This window comes from Haliaeetus albicilla, chromosome 1, assembly GCF_947461875.1.
Source record: "Haliaeetus albicilla chromosome 1, bHalAlb1.1, whole genome shotgun sequence".
Lineage (NCBI taxonomy): Eukaryota > Metazoa > Chordata > Aves > Accipitriformes > Accipitridae > Haliaeetus > Haliaeetus albicilla.
The window spans coordinates 140951-155160 of record NC_091483.1 but is presented as its reverse complement, the minus strand read 5'-3'; the positions used below and the strand labels follow the sequence as shown (position 1 = coordinate 155160).

General features: G+C 38.7%; 2 protein-coding genes across 7 annotated transcripts in view; one reads left to right on the top strand and one right to left on the bottom strand.

The window, feature by feature from the left end:
• SCLT1 (sodium channel and clathrin linker 1) overlaps nucleotides 1-3140 on the bottom strand; it is a 46561-nt gene extending 43421 nt beyond the window's left edge. The window contains exons 1-2 of one of the 2 annotated variants that reach the window (XM_069793308.1): nucleotides 3013-3140; nucleotides 2491-2576 (exon numbers count right to left, since the gene is read on the bottom strand). In XM_069793308.1, the coding sequence (XP_069649409.1) occupies nucleotides 2491-2524 (34 nt within the window). In that variant the 5' untranslated portion in view covers nucleotides 2525-2576; nucleotides 3013-3140. Of the gene's footprint in view, nucleotides 1-2490; nucleotides 2577-2716; nucleotides 2858-3012 lie in introns of those variants that run through there. The other variant, XM_069793375.1, reaches the window with a different exon arrangement.
• A 96-nt stretch (nucleotides 3141-3236) lies between these two features.
• Nucleotides 3237-13970, top strand: C1H4orf33 (chromosome 1 C4orf33 homolog). 5 transcript variants are annotated; one of them, XM_069791897.1, is made up of 7 exons: nucleotides 3237-3309; nucleotides 3597-3688; nucleotides 6858-7047; nucleotides 9081-9141; nucleotides 9333-9384; nucleotides 9515-9714; nucleotides 11402-13970. In XM_069791897.1, exons 2-7 carry the CDS (start codon nucleotides 3605-3607, stop codon nucleotides 11499-11501), a joined length of 687 nt encoding a protein of 228 aa, XP_069647998.1. In that variant the 5' UTR covers nucleotides 3237-3309; nucleotides 3597-3604; the 3' UTR covers nucleotides 11502-13970. The 5 variants fall into 5 exon arrangements, with proteins under 5 accessions (XP_069647998.1, XP_069648174.1, XP_069648244.1 ...); XM_069792073.1 differs by lacking the exon at nucleotides 3597-3688 and having other exon boundaries at nucleotides 3245-3309; XM_069792143.1 differs by lacking the exon at nucleotides 3237-3309 and having other exon boundaries at nucleotides 3597-3683.
• Nucleotides 13971-14210: the final 240 nt, after the last annotated feature.

The window sequence follows — 14210 nt, the reverse complement described above, 5'->3', positions numbered from 1 at the left end:
CTGGCAGTCAGAAATATGTTTAACAGTGTAGTGCTTAGAAGAATTTTATGAAGCAGTTGTGTGCCTTCAATTTAGCACAATTATTTTAATGAAAATAGGACTTGAAAAAGCCTAAAGGCTGTGTAATAATAATGAATTCCATTTCTTCCATATTCCTTCTGTTTTCTTTTAGAAATTTTAAAAAATGAAGTTTCTGCCTAGAAAACTCACAAACACACATCTTAATGATTCACGAGGTCTACATGCAAAAAAATCACATTGTGTGTCCAATTCAATTAGCTGGATGTTTGACAATTAACCTGTTGTTGGGAACTCAACCCTGCAGTTCTCAATAAACATTCAACAAACTTAGGTCAAGAGCTTCGCTGATAAATGGATCTGAGCATTCAAGTATAGCCAGATGAAAGCAAAACAAGAATGAAGAAACGCAGTCTGCCAGTATCTGCTTTTTCTGAAAGAAGCAAAGAATAATGAATAATGAGATTTCACACTGCTAAGTTAGGAACATCAACTAAGGCGTCACTCTCCCCCCTTATTCATCTAACTTTGGCTATTAGGATTTAATTTGTAGTACAAGTAGTCTCTAAAAGAACCAGCAGAAGGTTGGAAAGGAGAAATAATAGCTCTTCCCTCTTGTTCATGGAATGTTCTTTCATCTAACAAAACCGTAAGAACCTGAGTAACACCTTTGTAACTGGAATGGGTAAAGGGGAAGAAAAAGGAAGTCAGGAAGGTATTGCAAACATTTTGATTTAAAACAACTTCTTGCCTTTTTTTTTTTAATACACATCCCAATGGTTCTTTTTCTGGTTCTCATCCTCTAAAGGAGGATATAGCAAAAAGACAGAGGGTATAGAAAGGAGGTAATAGTAAAAGGATGCCAAGGAACAGGAAAGAGGAAAAGTAGCAGCCTACATCAACCAAAGCAGTCTGCAAACATGAGAAGCCACAGCTACAAAAGGGGACAAATCTTAAACACCCCTTACAGACATACTCACCTTCAACAGTGAATCATTAAATACATTCTGATAAAAGGTGTATGTCTTCAGTAGTATCACAAAAATATGTATTGAAATGGAGGAATTATTATTTGTAGGGTTGGCTGCTGATAATTCAAAATGCATTCACGTAAAACTCAATTTATAACTGATCAGTGCCAGAGACTAGCTTTTCATTTGGAGAACCTTTTTTTACAGCTACATATTTAACACAACAAATACTTACAACTTCAAAAATAATGATGCTTGGAGAATCTCTTCCTGTGTGTATTACACACATTCAGCATTTTAGAACTTCAATTTCACATTCATAAAACAGGAGAAACATCAATCCATATATCAGACTTACAGCAGGCCTCAAATAACTTAGGTCTCAGTTGGCATACAAGCCAACTTCAAATTTATCATTTGGCACCTTTCAAAATGTATAAAGTTTTTTAAAAGAGAGAATTCAACTCCTTGATAGAAAAGGCAACTCCTACCACTTCACAGTGAACTTAGCCTGAGCTCTATTTAGAGCCTACAGATTTACAGACTAAAGAAGCTACACTCAGACAAATTAGATAGATATAAAAAAGCAAAATACCAGTATTTGAAAATCCATTATTTGTTCACATCACAGTATAATAAATACTCATGCAAAGCTTGATAAAGATATGGGCTTTTGAGCCATATCTTTTGAGTCTGTTTGGCTCAGACAGAAGCTCTTCTGCTACTACAGTCCTTGGAATCAAGAGCTGTTTTTTCACCTTTGGCCACCCAAAGCTGTCACACAAAGTTTAATACCAATTGAAATTTTGATTTTTGAGTGATGCACAGCCATAGCACTTTATGCACTGTGATCTCATCCTACTTCCTGCTGTGCTATCAAGTTTTCCCGCAACACTAATTGACAGTAACGTTCTTGGGACTACACATCAAACCACTCCTTACTTATAGTAATATAAACTGTGTAGAAGTAATTTTGCCAGTATTTTGCTGGTAAGGAATGAAAGTGTACTCTGATTCAGTCATATTAATCTTACATTAAAATAATCAAAATTGTAACAAATAACACAGAATTAAAAATATTGATTTTAGACTGTAAAAGAAATTTTATGAGTAACTGGCAAGACAGCTTTTTTGCCTTTCAGGTGGAAGACAAGCATAGGAAACACAGTAGTCTCTTAACTGGAGAAAAGAGGCATTATCACACAAAATGCACCTGTTTTTGGCTATTACCCTCAGCAGCAGCTTTTAATTATTAGTCTTCAGCTAACTAAAAAGTAGCTTTGATGCTGTTATTCACTATAGCAAACACTAGAAGAGCTACTGAATATCAATCTTCATCGCTACGACCACAGGCAAAAGGGTTTCTACCCTCTGTAGAAAGTGACCCCAGCTCCGGAGAGGCAGGGTCCAGGCCTCGGCTGCTCAGCTCCGTCCTTCGAACCCGCGATGTGTCGGGAGCAGGCAGGCAGCCCACGAAGCTGACCGCTCGCCAAGACCTCACCTGGCTCTCCCCCACTGCCGAGCTCAGTGGCCATATTTCCAGGGGAAAAGCTGCACCGCCGCTGAGAGTTCCTCCCCAGGAAAAGCCTGCAACAACCCGACGGAAAGCCGGTTATTTCAGCCGCTCGCCAACCCCGCTGCCCGGCGGGCTTTCACCTCTACCGGCGGATAAGAAAAATGAGAGACAATAACTTCCAAACACCGGGGACGCGCTCCCCCTCACCTACCGGCTCCCACTTCGTGAAGTAAAGCCTTTGTAAGGCTGCAGCTGGCCGGGGCGGAGGCAGTAACCACGGCCTCCCCCTCTACATCTACCCGTTCCCCTCAGCCCGGCGCGGCAATCCCACCACCACCGCCCAGAGACGAAGGAACCACACCGGGCGGCGGGCGGCCCTGAGGGCACCCACCCCCCCCCCCAAGCGCCTCAGCGACGGTTAACCCCGCTTGGCGCCGCGCCCCCATCACGACTAACGGCCGAAGGCGGGGCCTGCCTCGCGGCGGGGGCCAGCGCGCGCCCACCTACCCGCCCCGCGAGCTGCTGCTGCTACCAACCACCGCCGCCTTTTCCCTTAGCGACCAGCTCGGCCCCGAGCAGTGCGTCGGTCACGTGGCGGCGGAGCGACCGAGCCCGCCAACCTCGGAAAAGGGGCGGGCTGGGCGGGGGTGAGGGAAGGAGGGAGGGTGGGTGTGTGCGCGCATGCGCGCTGTTGAGCGGTTGCTGGTCAGGGCCGAGGGTTGTGGCGGGGGAAGGCGGGAACGGGAAAGGCTCGGTTTGTTGGGGAGCCGAGTTTTTTTTCGGAGTCGCAGCGGCTGCTTGGAGGTGTGAGAAATCTCTCGTTAAACTTCTCTGAGGAGCTTGGGGGTTGAATTTCTCTTCAGGAAACGCTGCTGCTGTTAGTGGCTGGGGTGGGGGGGGGATGACCGAAACCGGGAATTTTCGAGCCCTCTGGGAGCTCGTGCCTGTGTCTAAGAATGAAGTCTTAGCTACATTAAAAGCTGCTGTCTCTTACTCGATTGCTAACTTTCTCCCTGTCCTCTTGGAGCAAGTAAGAAAAAATGCCACCGTAATTACTTCCTTCTTGGTTTTGTCGTTACTAACGTCGACAGGGTTTGGGATGGAAGACGTCAATCCTCTCGGTAAGGAGAGACATGAGGTGATTACAGCGACAAGCAGCAGCAGCTTTCTCCTTGCTGGTGAGGTGTGACGCTCATGTGGCTGAGGTCTAGGCATATCAGCCAGGTGGTAGCTTGTGGCCATGCAGTGTGAGTGCTTTTAAATGGCTGAGAAAGTACTTGCTGTAAAACTATCTCGTTTAGCGTTTGCATCTCTTTACAGTGTATTAACAACTGGCTGAGGTCTAGTGTTAAAAGGTAATGAAAGGTCTCCTCTTCCTGTTTTAATTTACTTTTACGCCATTGCTATGTGTTGCTGGTTTTATTATGATTTAAAAGGATGCTAGTAAGCAGCTTACCTAAGTCCATGCAATGTAATAAACTTAAAACTTGCACCAAGGGCCATTAATTTGGAAACTCTTAGATCTGCTGTCCTGTAAATTGAGCAACCTTAGCACTAGGTAGACCTCTAAAAAAAGCTAGTGAATGTTTTGCAATTTTCCTTAAAGCTTTATGGTTCTTTTTAAAATTGCGTGTTCTTCAAGAGTAATATTGGTTTACAACAATGGGCTAAATCTTCAGTATGTTCGTTTCAGTACACTGTAAGCTGTCCCTGGAGGAGTTAAGGTTTTTACCAAAAAAAGTCATCTGTCTCTCATATAGGTACAAATAGGAATTTGTGATGCGTCTTGTCTCATCTTCATTTTAAACACTACAGTTACAGTAGTGTGTCTAAAGTTGTTTAGCAGATTCTATTATTTCACTGCTTTTTTTTTTAAAACTTCGTATGTTGTGACTTTTTTCCTGAGACAACTTTTCAAATCTTGTGCACAAGAAGAAGCTTCACATTGCTTACTTCAGTCAGGAATTGTAATAGCTAGTCATGTAATTCTCCCTGGATTTTAAGATCTTCCCAGGCTACTTTTATTAGAAGGCTATATTATTTTAAACCACTGTTGAAATCTGGCAGTGTTTTCAAATAGGTGTTTGAGATACTTGCCTTGACCAGTGAATGGAAATAGTTAAATATATTAGCACAAACTGAAAACAGAATAATAGAAGGAAACATTGACTTCTAAGTGCATAATGTTAATTTAATAATGTAGTAAAAAATGGGTTCATAACACTTTATTAACTTCCTTAGATGCACCCATCTACTCTTAAACTTCACTCTTTTGAGTAAGTGATCCTGCTTGTGGAATTCTGTCTTGTTTCCTTTCACAGTAAGTGTGTGTAAAGCTTGTGCACTCCATTTACAGGAATTCTGTTCATTTCAAAAAACGCTAGGAATGGTCTTACCATCTGTGGATACTTCATGCTCCTGCTGCTCAGTGTTTGCGGCTTACAAAATTAAAAACACAACACTTGTCCACATTTCCTGTGGATTAATTTTTTCTAGATCAGTTTAAGGCTATATAGCCCATTGGATATGTTTCAGCAGCTGTTTGTGTTGTGAAAGGGACTTGTTATTTAACATACTGCTTTTTTATTTGGTGGTGTACATTGTAATTATTGCAGAAGAGTTGTCACTGTACTTGCCCAGAATACTTTTTCTTACTAGTTCTCTCTTTTTGTTTTAAACTGTGGGTGATTTAGCTTTGCCTGTTTGAGTTAACTGCTAATACTGGACTATGAGCCAGCTTCTGCTGGCTTAAGAATGCCGTTAGGACACTGTTGGTTGTCTTCTCTCCCATGCTTTGTACACTCTTTTCTTTCAACTTGTGTCATCTTGCTTCCAGAAACTTGCTCCTTGAGTTGGAGTGAACATTAATGATGGTAGTCTTTCATAGTTTCTAGGGCTATCTCAGGTCTCTTGCATAAAGCACATCTGATGATGCTTGTCTAGCATATCATGCAGTTAAAATGCTGACGTAAGAATTTAATTAGTTTTCAGTTTATTTAAATATAACTTTGTCAAAAGTGATAGTCCCATATTTGACTTTCCTTTTTTACTGGACTTCTTAAATTAAGGTGTCTAATTACTAAATCTATTGCTTCAGATTTTCTCTTATCTGTCACACTTCCTTGGTCAGATCATCATCTCCTTCACTGTGAGTATATCTACTTAACCTAACGTCATTCTAGCTATTTTACCAACTTGAACTCAAAGAGAGGGGGTCTGGGGCTTTTCATCATGAACATCAGTGCAGGGAAATTGGCTGATGTGACTGTTGCAGAGGGTATGAGACAGTTAATGTGTAGTCCTAAGAGCAAGGCTATGGCATATAGGGAAGTGTGATGCGTGTGGTTACATTCTGTCTCATGTACTACACCTCTTGATAACACCTGCAGAATGTCGTAAGTTATGCTTACCCTTCTGTGAGTCCCAAGAAAATGGGTATCTGGATAGAGGTTAAATAACCTGATTTAGTGTTCCCCACTGAAGGAAACGTGGTTACAATTTAGCTACTGAGCTAGCACCTCTCTGGTCACAAGACTTAACAGCATGTGCATAATTCTCAGTCAGGCTATGTACTGCCAGTTCCCTTCTTGTATGGCTAGGGGGTGTGTAAGGGAACAAATCAAGGATCACTTTTGTGGAGATGGGAAGGAACTCATAATAGTGAGGAGTGGAGGGGTAAGGGGCCATAAACTTGTTGGAAGCTGGGCTCCACTTGTTCTTTTGCTTATTAAATAGATTAAGGCTATTCCTAAGGTTTGTACAGTTATTTCTAAGTAACAACAGCTGTTGGAGTGCAGTAGTCTCTGTTCTTGCTGCTCTGCAAATGTTCAATGTGTTTAACAATATGTGCTTGCAGTTTTCCTTGAAATCCTTTAGTTTGGCTGGTTTGCAATGACCATGAAGGAAAGCTTTAGCTAATTGTTTCCTTTTCTTGCATCTCAGATTCATGAAAGGTTTTTCTCAATCTGTTTTTCTCATGTTACCAAATCATCTAAGATAATGTAGTGGAGACTTTGTTTTGTTTATCTGTTCTCTTGATAAATATTTCTGATGATTTTGGAAGGTGTTTATTTAGGTACATAATTGAAATGCCTTAAGCTTGGTAAGACTTGAGAGTGATTTGTAACCATGCAGGTATAAAAACCTATGAAAAGCATTCGTGTAACTGTTTATTTAGTTGCTTTATAAAGCTAAACTATTTCAGTTCTTCTGATGTCTAAAAACATGATTTGATGATTGACTTTGTGCAAAAGTGTGCTTTTTTTTTTTCCTGGACAAGCGAACAGTGCAGTTTGTACTGAAATGGAATCTGAGATCTCCTTTGACAGAACCTTCCTTTCTCGTTTATGTAGTATATGAAGATGGAATTTACAATTAAATACACCTGGGATGGTTTACCTGTGAGCCATGAGCCGGTAACAATTGGGCTGAAGTCGAACAATGCAGGACTGCTAATGGAAGTTAATGCTCCCTTCTTTGATGACCCTCCAGCACCGCTTGGAGAGCCAGGGAAACCTTTTAGTAGACTGTGGGACTATGAGGGTAAGTGTAACTGTTCTGCTGCAAATATATCCAATTTGTGTAGGCACTGATGTTCCTCTGTAGTTAATATGCCTCATCTTTATTTAAGAATCTGTGATGGTTCGTCTTTATTTAAGAATCTGTGATGGTTCGTCTTTATTTAAGAATCTGTGATGGTTCGTCTTTATTTAAGAATCTGTGATGGTTCGTCTTTATTTAAGAATCTGTGATGGTTCGTCTTTATTTAAGAATCTGTGATGGTTATTTTTTCAAACTGATCTAACAGTTGTGAGTGTATGACATATAATTCAATTCCGTTTCTTCGGTCACAGTACTGCTTTTAAAGATCAGATCTGAAATGCAAAGTAAAAGTTTTCCTTTCTGTTATATCCTGAGCAGTCTGGGAAAGAATACTAGGAAAGAATTTAGTTGTAATCACTGCCTTACCCTTAAACGGCTCCTTGAGTAACTATAAGCTTCATGTTATATTCAGCTGAAAACTACCCCAAACTGTATCAAGAGTGGTGCTCTTTTTTCTAGGTGGTGAATTGATTTTCATCACTAGCACTACTGACTGTAAGGTGGGTGGTTGTTTTATAGCAGTGCAACAATACAAATGACTCGGAAACAAAGGAAATACGTTATGTCACTCGGTGGCCATAAAGAAATGGAGTCCAATGAGCTGGGTTGATTTCAAGAATGATGAGGTTAACTCTTCCTGATCCTGTCAATAGTATCGGCGCTTAAACTTAGTTTCTGGGTTGCTCATATAACTTGTGGAATAACAGAGGCTTGACATATTTGAATATCAAAATAATTTTGTGGCATATATATAAATGCATTTGCAGTAGGTAAATGGAAGTGAAATCCTAAAGGTAGGTTCTACTTTTGCTTTAAGAAGTAGAGAGCAATAGCTAAAATATATGTCTATTTTAATCAGTTTTCCAGAGCCTATTTGACAAACAGGAAGGTGTGAAACAAAGAAATAGCAGCTGATAAAATGATTCAAAATTGTACCCGAATGGAATGGGGAATATTCTTATAATAATGCTGTTTTATTTCTCTTTCCTGTCAATGCTGTCACTTTTACGTGGTGCTTTGAATAATGCAAGAATTCAATGATTCCAGCAGTTCTCCACTTCCTGATTATTGAACTATTTTGATTAAAGCTCTACTAAAGCAGTATTAGCACCTCTTTGATATTACTGTACTAAATAGGCTTATGTAAAAATAAATAACATTATCATATCTAATTCTGATTCTAACTAAAGCTTTCTAATAATGTCATTGCTGTGAGAAACACCTTTATAGTTCTACCTTGTGGTCCCGAAAGGTGATTCAACAGTCACATGTGGCTTTCAGGTACACCTGGAACAGTAATCCCCTGTCCAAAGTATCGGCCATGTACAGGGCAAAACCATTTAAGAGCTAAATGCTTTTTTACTATTTCTGAGATTTAGCACTCTTAGTTATGGGGTGTCAGCTCTTCTGTGAGTGTATGTTTCTCTTTTCATATATATATATTTTTTTTTTTTTTCCTAGTCTCTGGTGCTCTGAATCCTCAGGCTACCAGCACACAAGACTTCTGCACTTAAGTGCTCTACCTGGAGTGCCTGCTGTGAGTGTGATTGACTGAGGTCACTCTTATCTTGGTCAGCTTTGCTCACAGCAAGCATACTAGGTGAAATAGCCGTGTGCTGATGCTTTTCTTACTCCATGGACAGCTAACGTTAATTAGCAGACTTGCCATATTTTTCTGCTGCATCAAGATAAGTGTTTCCAAAGCTGGAATTGGTAAAGTAAATAAAGTTAGTACCGTGCTTTATAAAGCTCTGTATGATGATAGGCATTAAAAATAAAAGCTCTTGAATTTACAATTATGGCACAGCATTTTGAACAGTTAGGAAGCTGTCAGTAGCATGTACACAGCTAGTCAAGCTCTGGCATGGTACAGGCCAAAAATCATGAAAACAGAATTGTTTTAGTGGGTTACAAAAGTCTTAGGATATTACAAAACAGTTAACATGAAATACTGACAACCTGTTTTTTCTTAGTTGTAGAAGCATTTTTCCTGAGTGACAGAACTGAACAGTATTTAGAAGTTGAACTTTGTCCGTAAGTACAGCACTCTGAACAAGTCACAAATTTAAATTTGCATTTCCAGTTCTAATGCTTTTAAGATAGACATATGAGGAAGACTGGGTACAGAAATTGTTCCAGTATGGGGAATGTACATATTTGTGGCAGAACAGTACACTAATAACTTGGTATCAGTTTAAGAAAATTTTGCTCTGATTTTTTGACAGCCATGGACAACACTTGTTGCTGCTGCTTTCTGGCAAAAGAAGAGTATGGAAAGTAGGTGGTCAAGTACTTTCATAATGTACAGAAAAACTAACTGGTTCTAGGTACTTGTTGCCTGATTGGAAGATGACATCACCTCCTCTTCTTTTTTTTTTTTCTTTTTTTTTTTTTCCTCCTTTAACAGGAAGAACTTCCTTTAGAGTTTGAGGTGACCAGAATGAAAACCAAATGGGAGGGTAAAGCTCATCTTCCATGGAATTATTTTCCACCATGCACTAACAAATTCAATGCATTTGCAATTCATGGCTCAGGAGAAGAGAGAAAATATGAAGCGCTTCATCCTGCGCCTCGACATGAACTACAGGAAGGACAGAAACCAGATTTGTAAGCATAAAACTAGCTTTTTTGTAATATAGTTGCACTATTCTTGGAATACTTAAAGATAATCTGGTTTTCAGATTGAGTGCCGCTAGTGTTTTAATTATACTGCTTAGCCACAGATCCATTGGTACTGTACGTTGTATAAAGCACTGTGGCAGATAGCTGTAATTAGTGCTTGATTTCTATATTATCCCCTAGGTTCATAGAAAATGATGCATTCAACACCATTGGCATCTGTTTTATCACCTTCCTCAGCTAAATCATAGATAGGTTGTTCTACTTTTTCCTTGCCTCCAGCACCTCCTGAAATGCCATTTAGTGTTAATTTCACCAGATACATTTCCAATAAATCTCTTTTGCTTCTCCCCTACTGTTCTAAGCAACCTCACCTCTACAGATGGTTCCATATTATAGAAAAATTTGAAAATGCAGACTGAATGGAAAAGTATAATAAAAGGATACCCAATATCAACAGAAAAACTAGAATATCTTGATTTTTAAATTGTGCTTTGGGCCTGTTTATTTTCTTTGACTGTGAGGCTGAGATGATTTGATAAAAACTGCTACTTCTGGGCATTTGTATAAATGAACTAGCTCTAGAAGGTACACTATAGTTCCTATGCAAACTTGTTACTCAACATAGAATGACAGCCAGGTAAAGTACATTTTAGTTAAGTTACTTTTTTTGCCTTTATTTAAGGAAAACTTAGCTTCTGCAACTGTTTATTTAAAAAAATTCTAAGCTATTGATAATAAAATACATTCTCTTTATCAGTGTCTGAAAGAAATAGATACTTTTATTTTTCTGTGGTAAACTGGAAAATGCCTGTAGTATTTTTCAGGAAGGGATTCTTTCTATTCTTTCTATAATATCCCTTCCAAAAAAACCCTTGACTTTTTCAGGCATTGGTAGCAGATGCAATTATGTGAAGAGGTTGCTGCTACTTTCATTGCTCTTAGTTTGTCTTTACTCTTACAAATGATTTCCTAATAAGAGAATTCCATTTACCTTTTTAAATGATTAGTGTAGTGTCAGATGTTCCGTCTACTGCTTGGTAGTTGTTTCATGTAAGTATTAATTAGCAATTGGCTTCAGTGTCTTCCTTCTATTGTGTCTTTATGGTAGCCTAAAGGAGAAATCCTTAGCAAAAACTGGTTCATAATGTTTAAAAGAAAACAAGACTTTTAGTCTTACAGCAAAAATATATTTACTACCTTCATTATCCTATCCAGTCTTACTCTTTTCTGTAATGAAAGGATACTCCTGTGATAGGATTTTTCAATTTTTACTCTGTTGGAGTGTGGATAAGTCGTAAAACAGGGTCACTGTGCTTTTGCTCTGACTGCAGTTCCAGGCAACGTAAGTTGAGGGAGTTTAAAAGGTGAGCTTTGTTAACTTCACTTTATGCTGCGTGATACTTGTTCATAGCTGAGGATTTTGCTGTGTGATACTTGTTCATAGCTGAGGATTTTGCCTTGTGTTTTCCAGTACAAGGTTTTCAGAAACACAGTAGTGTTTTTTATTTATAAACTCAAGTTTTGGAAAATGAGCACATGGAATGCTGGTTACATTCCTGTCCAAGAAAACCTGAAAATAAAAATTAATTAAACCTATTGAGGTTGCTGCCTTTTATTAAGACACATACTATAAGACTTACAATTTTTTTGTTTATTTCTCCTCTCTTTACAGTCATCGTCTGGAATTTTTCAAAGATTTGAACCTGAAAGGACTAATGGGAGAAGACTGGAAGCAGCCTGAATCAGATATATGGAAGTCTCTCACTAATTAAATGGATTGAGGCATAAATTTTTAAAGCACTAAGGTTGGATGAAGCTGTATGGAAAGAACTTCTTCATTCTGAGCAGAGTTTGTAAATATCAGATTACTAAGGCTTTCCTTGCCACCAAAATCATTGATCAATCTTAAAATTAACTGTAAAGTATCTGGGCCAGTTGATTTTGAACGTATGAAGTATGCAACAGCTTGTGTTTCAGTTCATCTGGGTATGGAGTTTTTCATCTGTGCAAGAGATGAACCTGCTCCTACTAATGAAGGGGAGAAAGTGTGCTAAAATTACAGCTGTGTTTTCATGAGAGCTCTAAGCCTGACAAGGCCAATATCTGGCTTGGAATCTTTCAGTTTCCTGTAGTTGCTGCATTTCTGCTGTATTTTGACTGCTGCTGGTTTGTCTCTTGGCTGTTGAATGAGATTCTTATGTGCCTAAATTTTTTGATTGCTATCAGGAGAAAGAACGCCTCCTTCAGGAACAGAAAAGAATATAGCTATCGTGGCATTTTGTGGCCCAGTACTTGCATTGCAAGATGCTGTGGAGGTATAACACTACCCTTTCCTCTACCTTCCTATACCTGAAGTTGTCCCTTGCACAGTGGGGGGAACTTAATCTCTATTACTTTATTAGCACACCTCTGTCCTTCAAATTCTCTGTGGAATTTCTAGTGATTTTTAGGTACAGAGGATAGATTTACAAAAGGTTTTATGTATTCCAGGAAAAGTTTCTGGGACAAATAATGTTTAGTATAACCTTTTGATACAGTTATGTGCCTACAAAAGGTCATTTGTTCCAAGACCTTAAGGTCTTGGAACATCACATCACCTTAAGGATTCAGCTCAGACGTATGAGAATTTTGCTTGCATGCCACCTAATATTGGAAATACTCTAAATGTATGTGCCTACATTTTATACTTATGGGCGTGAATGTTTTTAACAGTACTGTATACTGCTGGATGTTAACATCTAACCTGTAAACTCTCACAGGATTTACATGAGGTGCTCCTATTTTGTCTGGCATATTAAGTGCTGCTTGATCGTGGCTGCTGAGTTGATACTACATAAATTAACTTAGAAAACGGGAAGCTTACCTGCTAACCAGATCCGACATATGAAAAATAGGTGACTTTAAAATCAAACTTTGGTTTAGTCCAGAATGAGGATTCAGACCAAGACGCGGTCCTCACTTCTTTACTAGAAAGAGGACTTCCTGCATCCTGTTGAAATGTCATTATCACAGGGTAAAAGGTGGTTGTTTTCTTTACCTTTGTGAGAAGGATTGTTTTGGGAGTCCGAGAGAATATGGCTCAGTCATAACTGAGGGAGTATCTTTCAAAAGTTATGCCCTGAGGATGTGGTGTTGGGTCTCATCCTTTTGTGTAGCATTTTCTACTGAAAAATTCAGAATCCTACAAGTTCCTGAAAGGGACCGGTGTTCTTGTAGTCTTAACATCCTGCTCAAAGCAGGGCTATTGTTGAAGCTAGATGAGTTTGCTCAGGGCCTTCTCAAGTTTTGAGTAACTCCAAAGACGGAGCTTCAAATGCTCTGGGTAGCCTGTTTCAGTACTCAACTAGTTCTGTTATGAAAATTTACCTAATTGCCATTTCCTGTGCTGTAACTTCTGTCCATTGCTTTTTGTCTTTTCTCTGTGCATCTCCAAGAAGAGTGACTTTTTCTCTATAACTACCACTTAGGTAACTGAAGATAACTGTTAGCTCCCCATGGATTTCTCTAAATGTCATCATTCTCAGTTTGCCTTTTCTGACTCTCATTAGTAAGCACATTCCACTTAGATAATACGACAGACAATGTAAAAGTGTAACTTGAGTTGAAACTCAGAGACAACAATGCTCCCAGGCTTTTCTTGTTTATTTAGCTCATAAATGGTTCTAAAAATCTTCTGTGTAGCTTTAGACATCAAAATGCCTGTGAAGTTTTGCACAAGGCTGCACTCTAAGTCATATTACTAAAAGGATTTTCTGTTCTCTTCTGAGCTTGTATGCATTAATAACCATAGTCTGATGGTCATGTTTTCTTTGTTGTCTCTAAATTTAACCCTACCTGTAAACTCTGCCTGAGAAGAAGAGAAGATGGGAATATCCTGCCTTTGTGGAAACATCTCTGTGTGATTAATATCTGAGATCGAATGTTACTTCAGAGTTTTTGTTTGACTTTAGATTCCCTCTTTTTACTTTCAGTTTTATAGAACTATACTTTCAAATTTAAGGATATTAGGCTTTTTCAGATGCAGACTTTGGCACGTCAATGCACTGAGACGTCCAATTGTTTTTGCTCTCTTTTAATTAGATGCTATACATTCCTTGCTATAAAGTGCCATCTGTTGAAAATTATAAGTATTGTACATTCAATTGTTTGGCTTCTTTTCTACCTTCAATCCATGTACATTTTTCTAAAGGATGACATCAGTCTGAAATATTGAATAATCCAATAAATGTTGATTAAAAACATCTTCCAGATAGTGACATCTCAAAGCTGCTTTTGAAATTTCAGTCAAAAGCAAAAACCGTTTCATTAAACTTTTAGACTTCGTTTTAAACAGTGTGTCAAAAAAGTGCATGCAAAGGTTCAGAATGAGTTTACTATTTTTCTCACAAAGGTTGTTTTCACATGATGAATGATGTTTTCTATGTAAAGGACAGTAAATCAAATTATTTATTCAGAGGCTTCATCTCATATTCATTCCCACT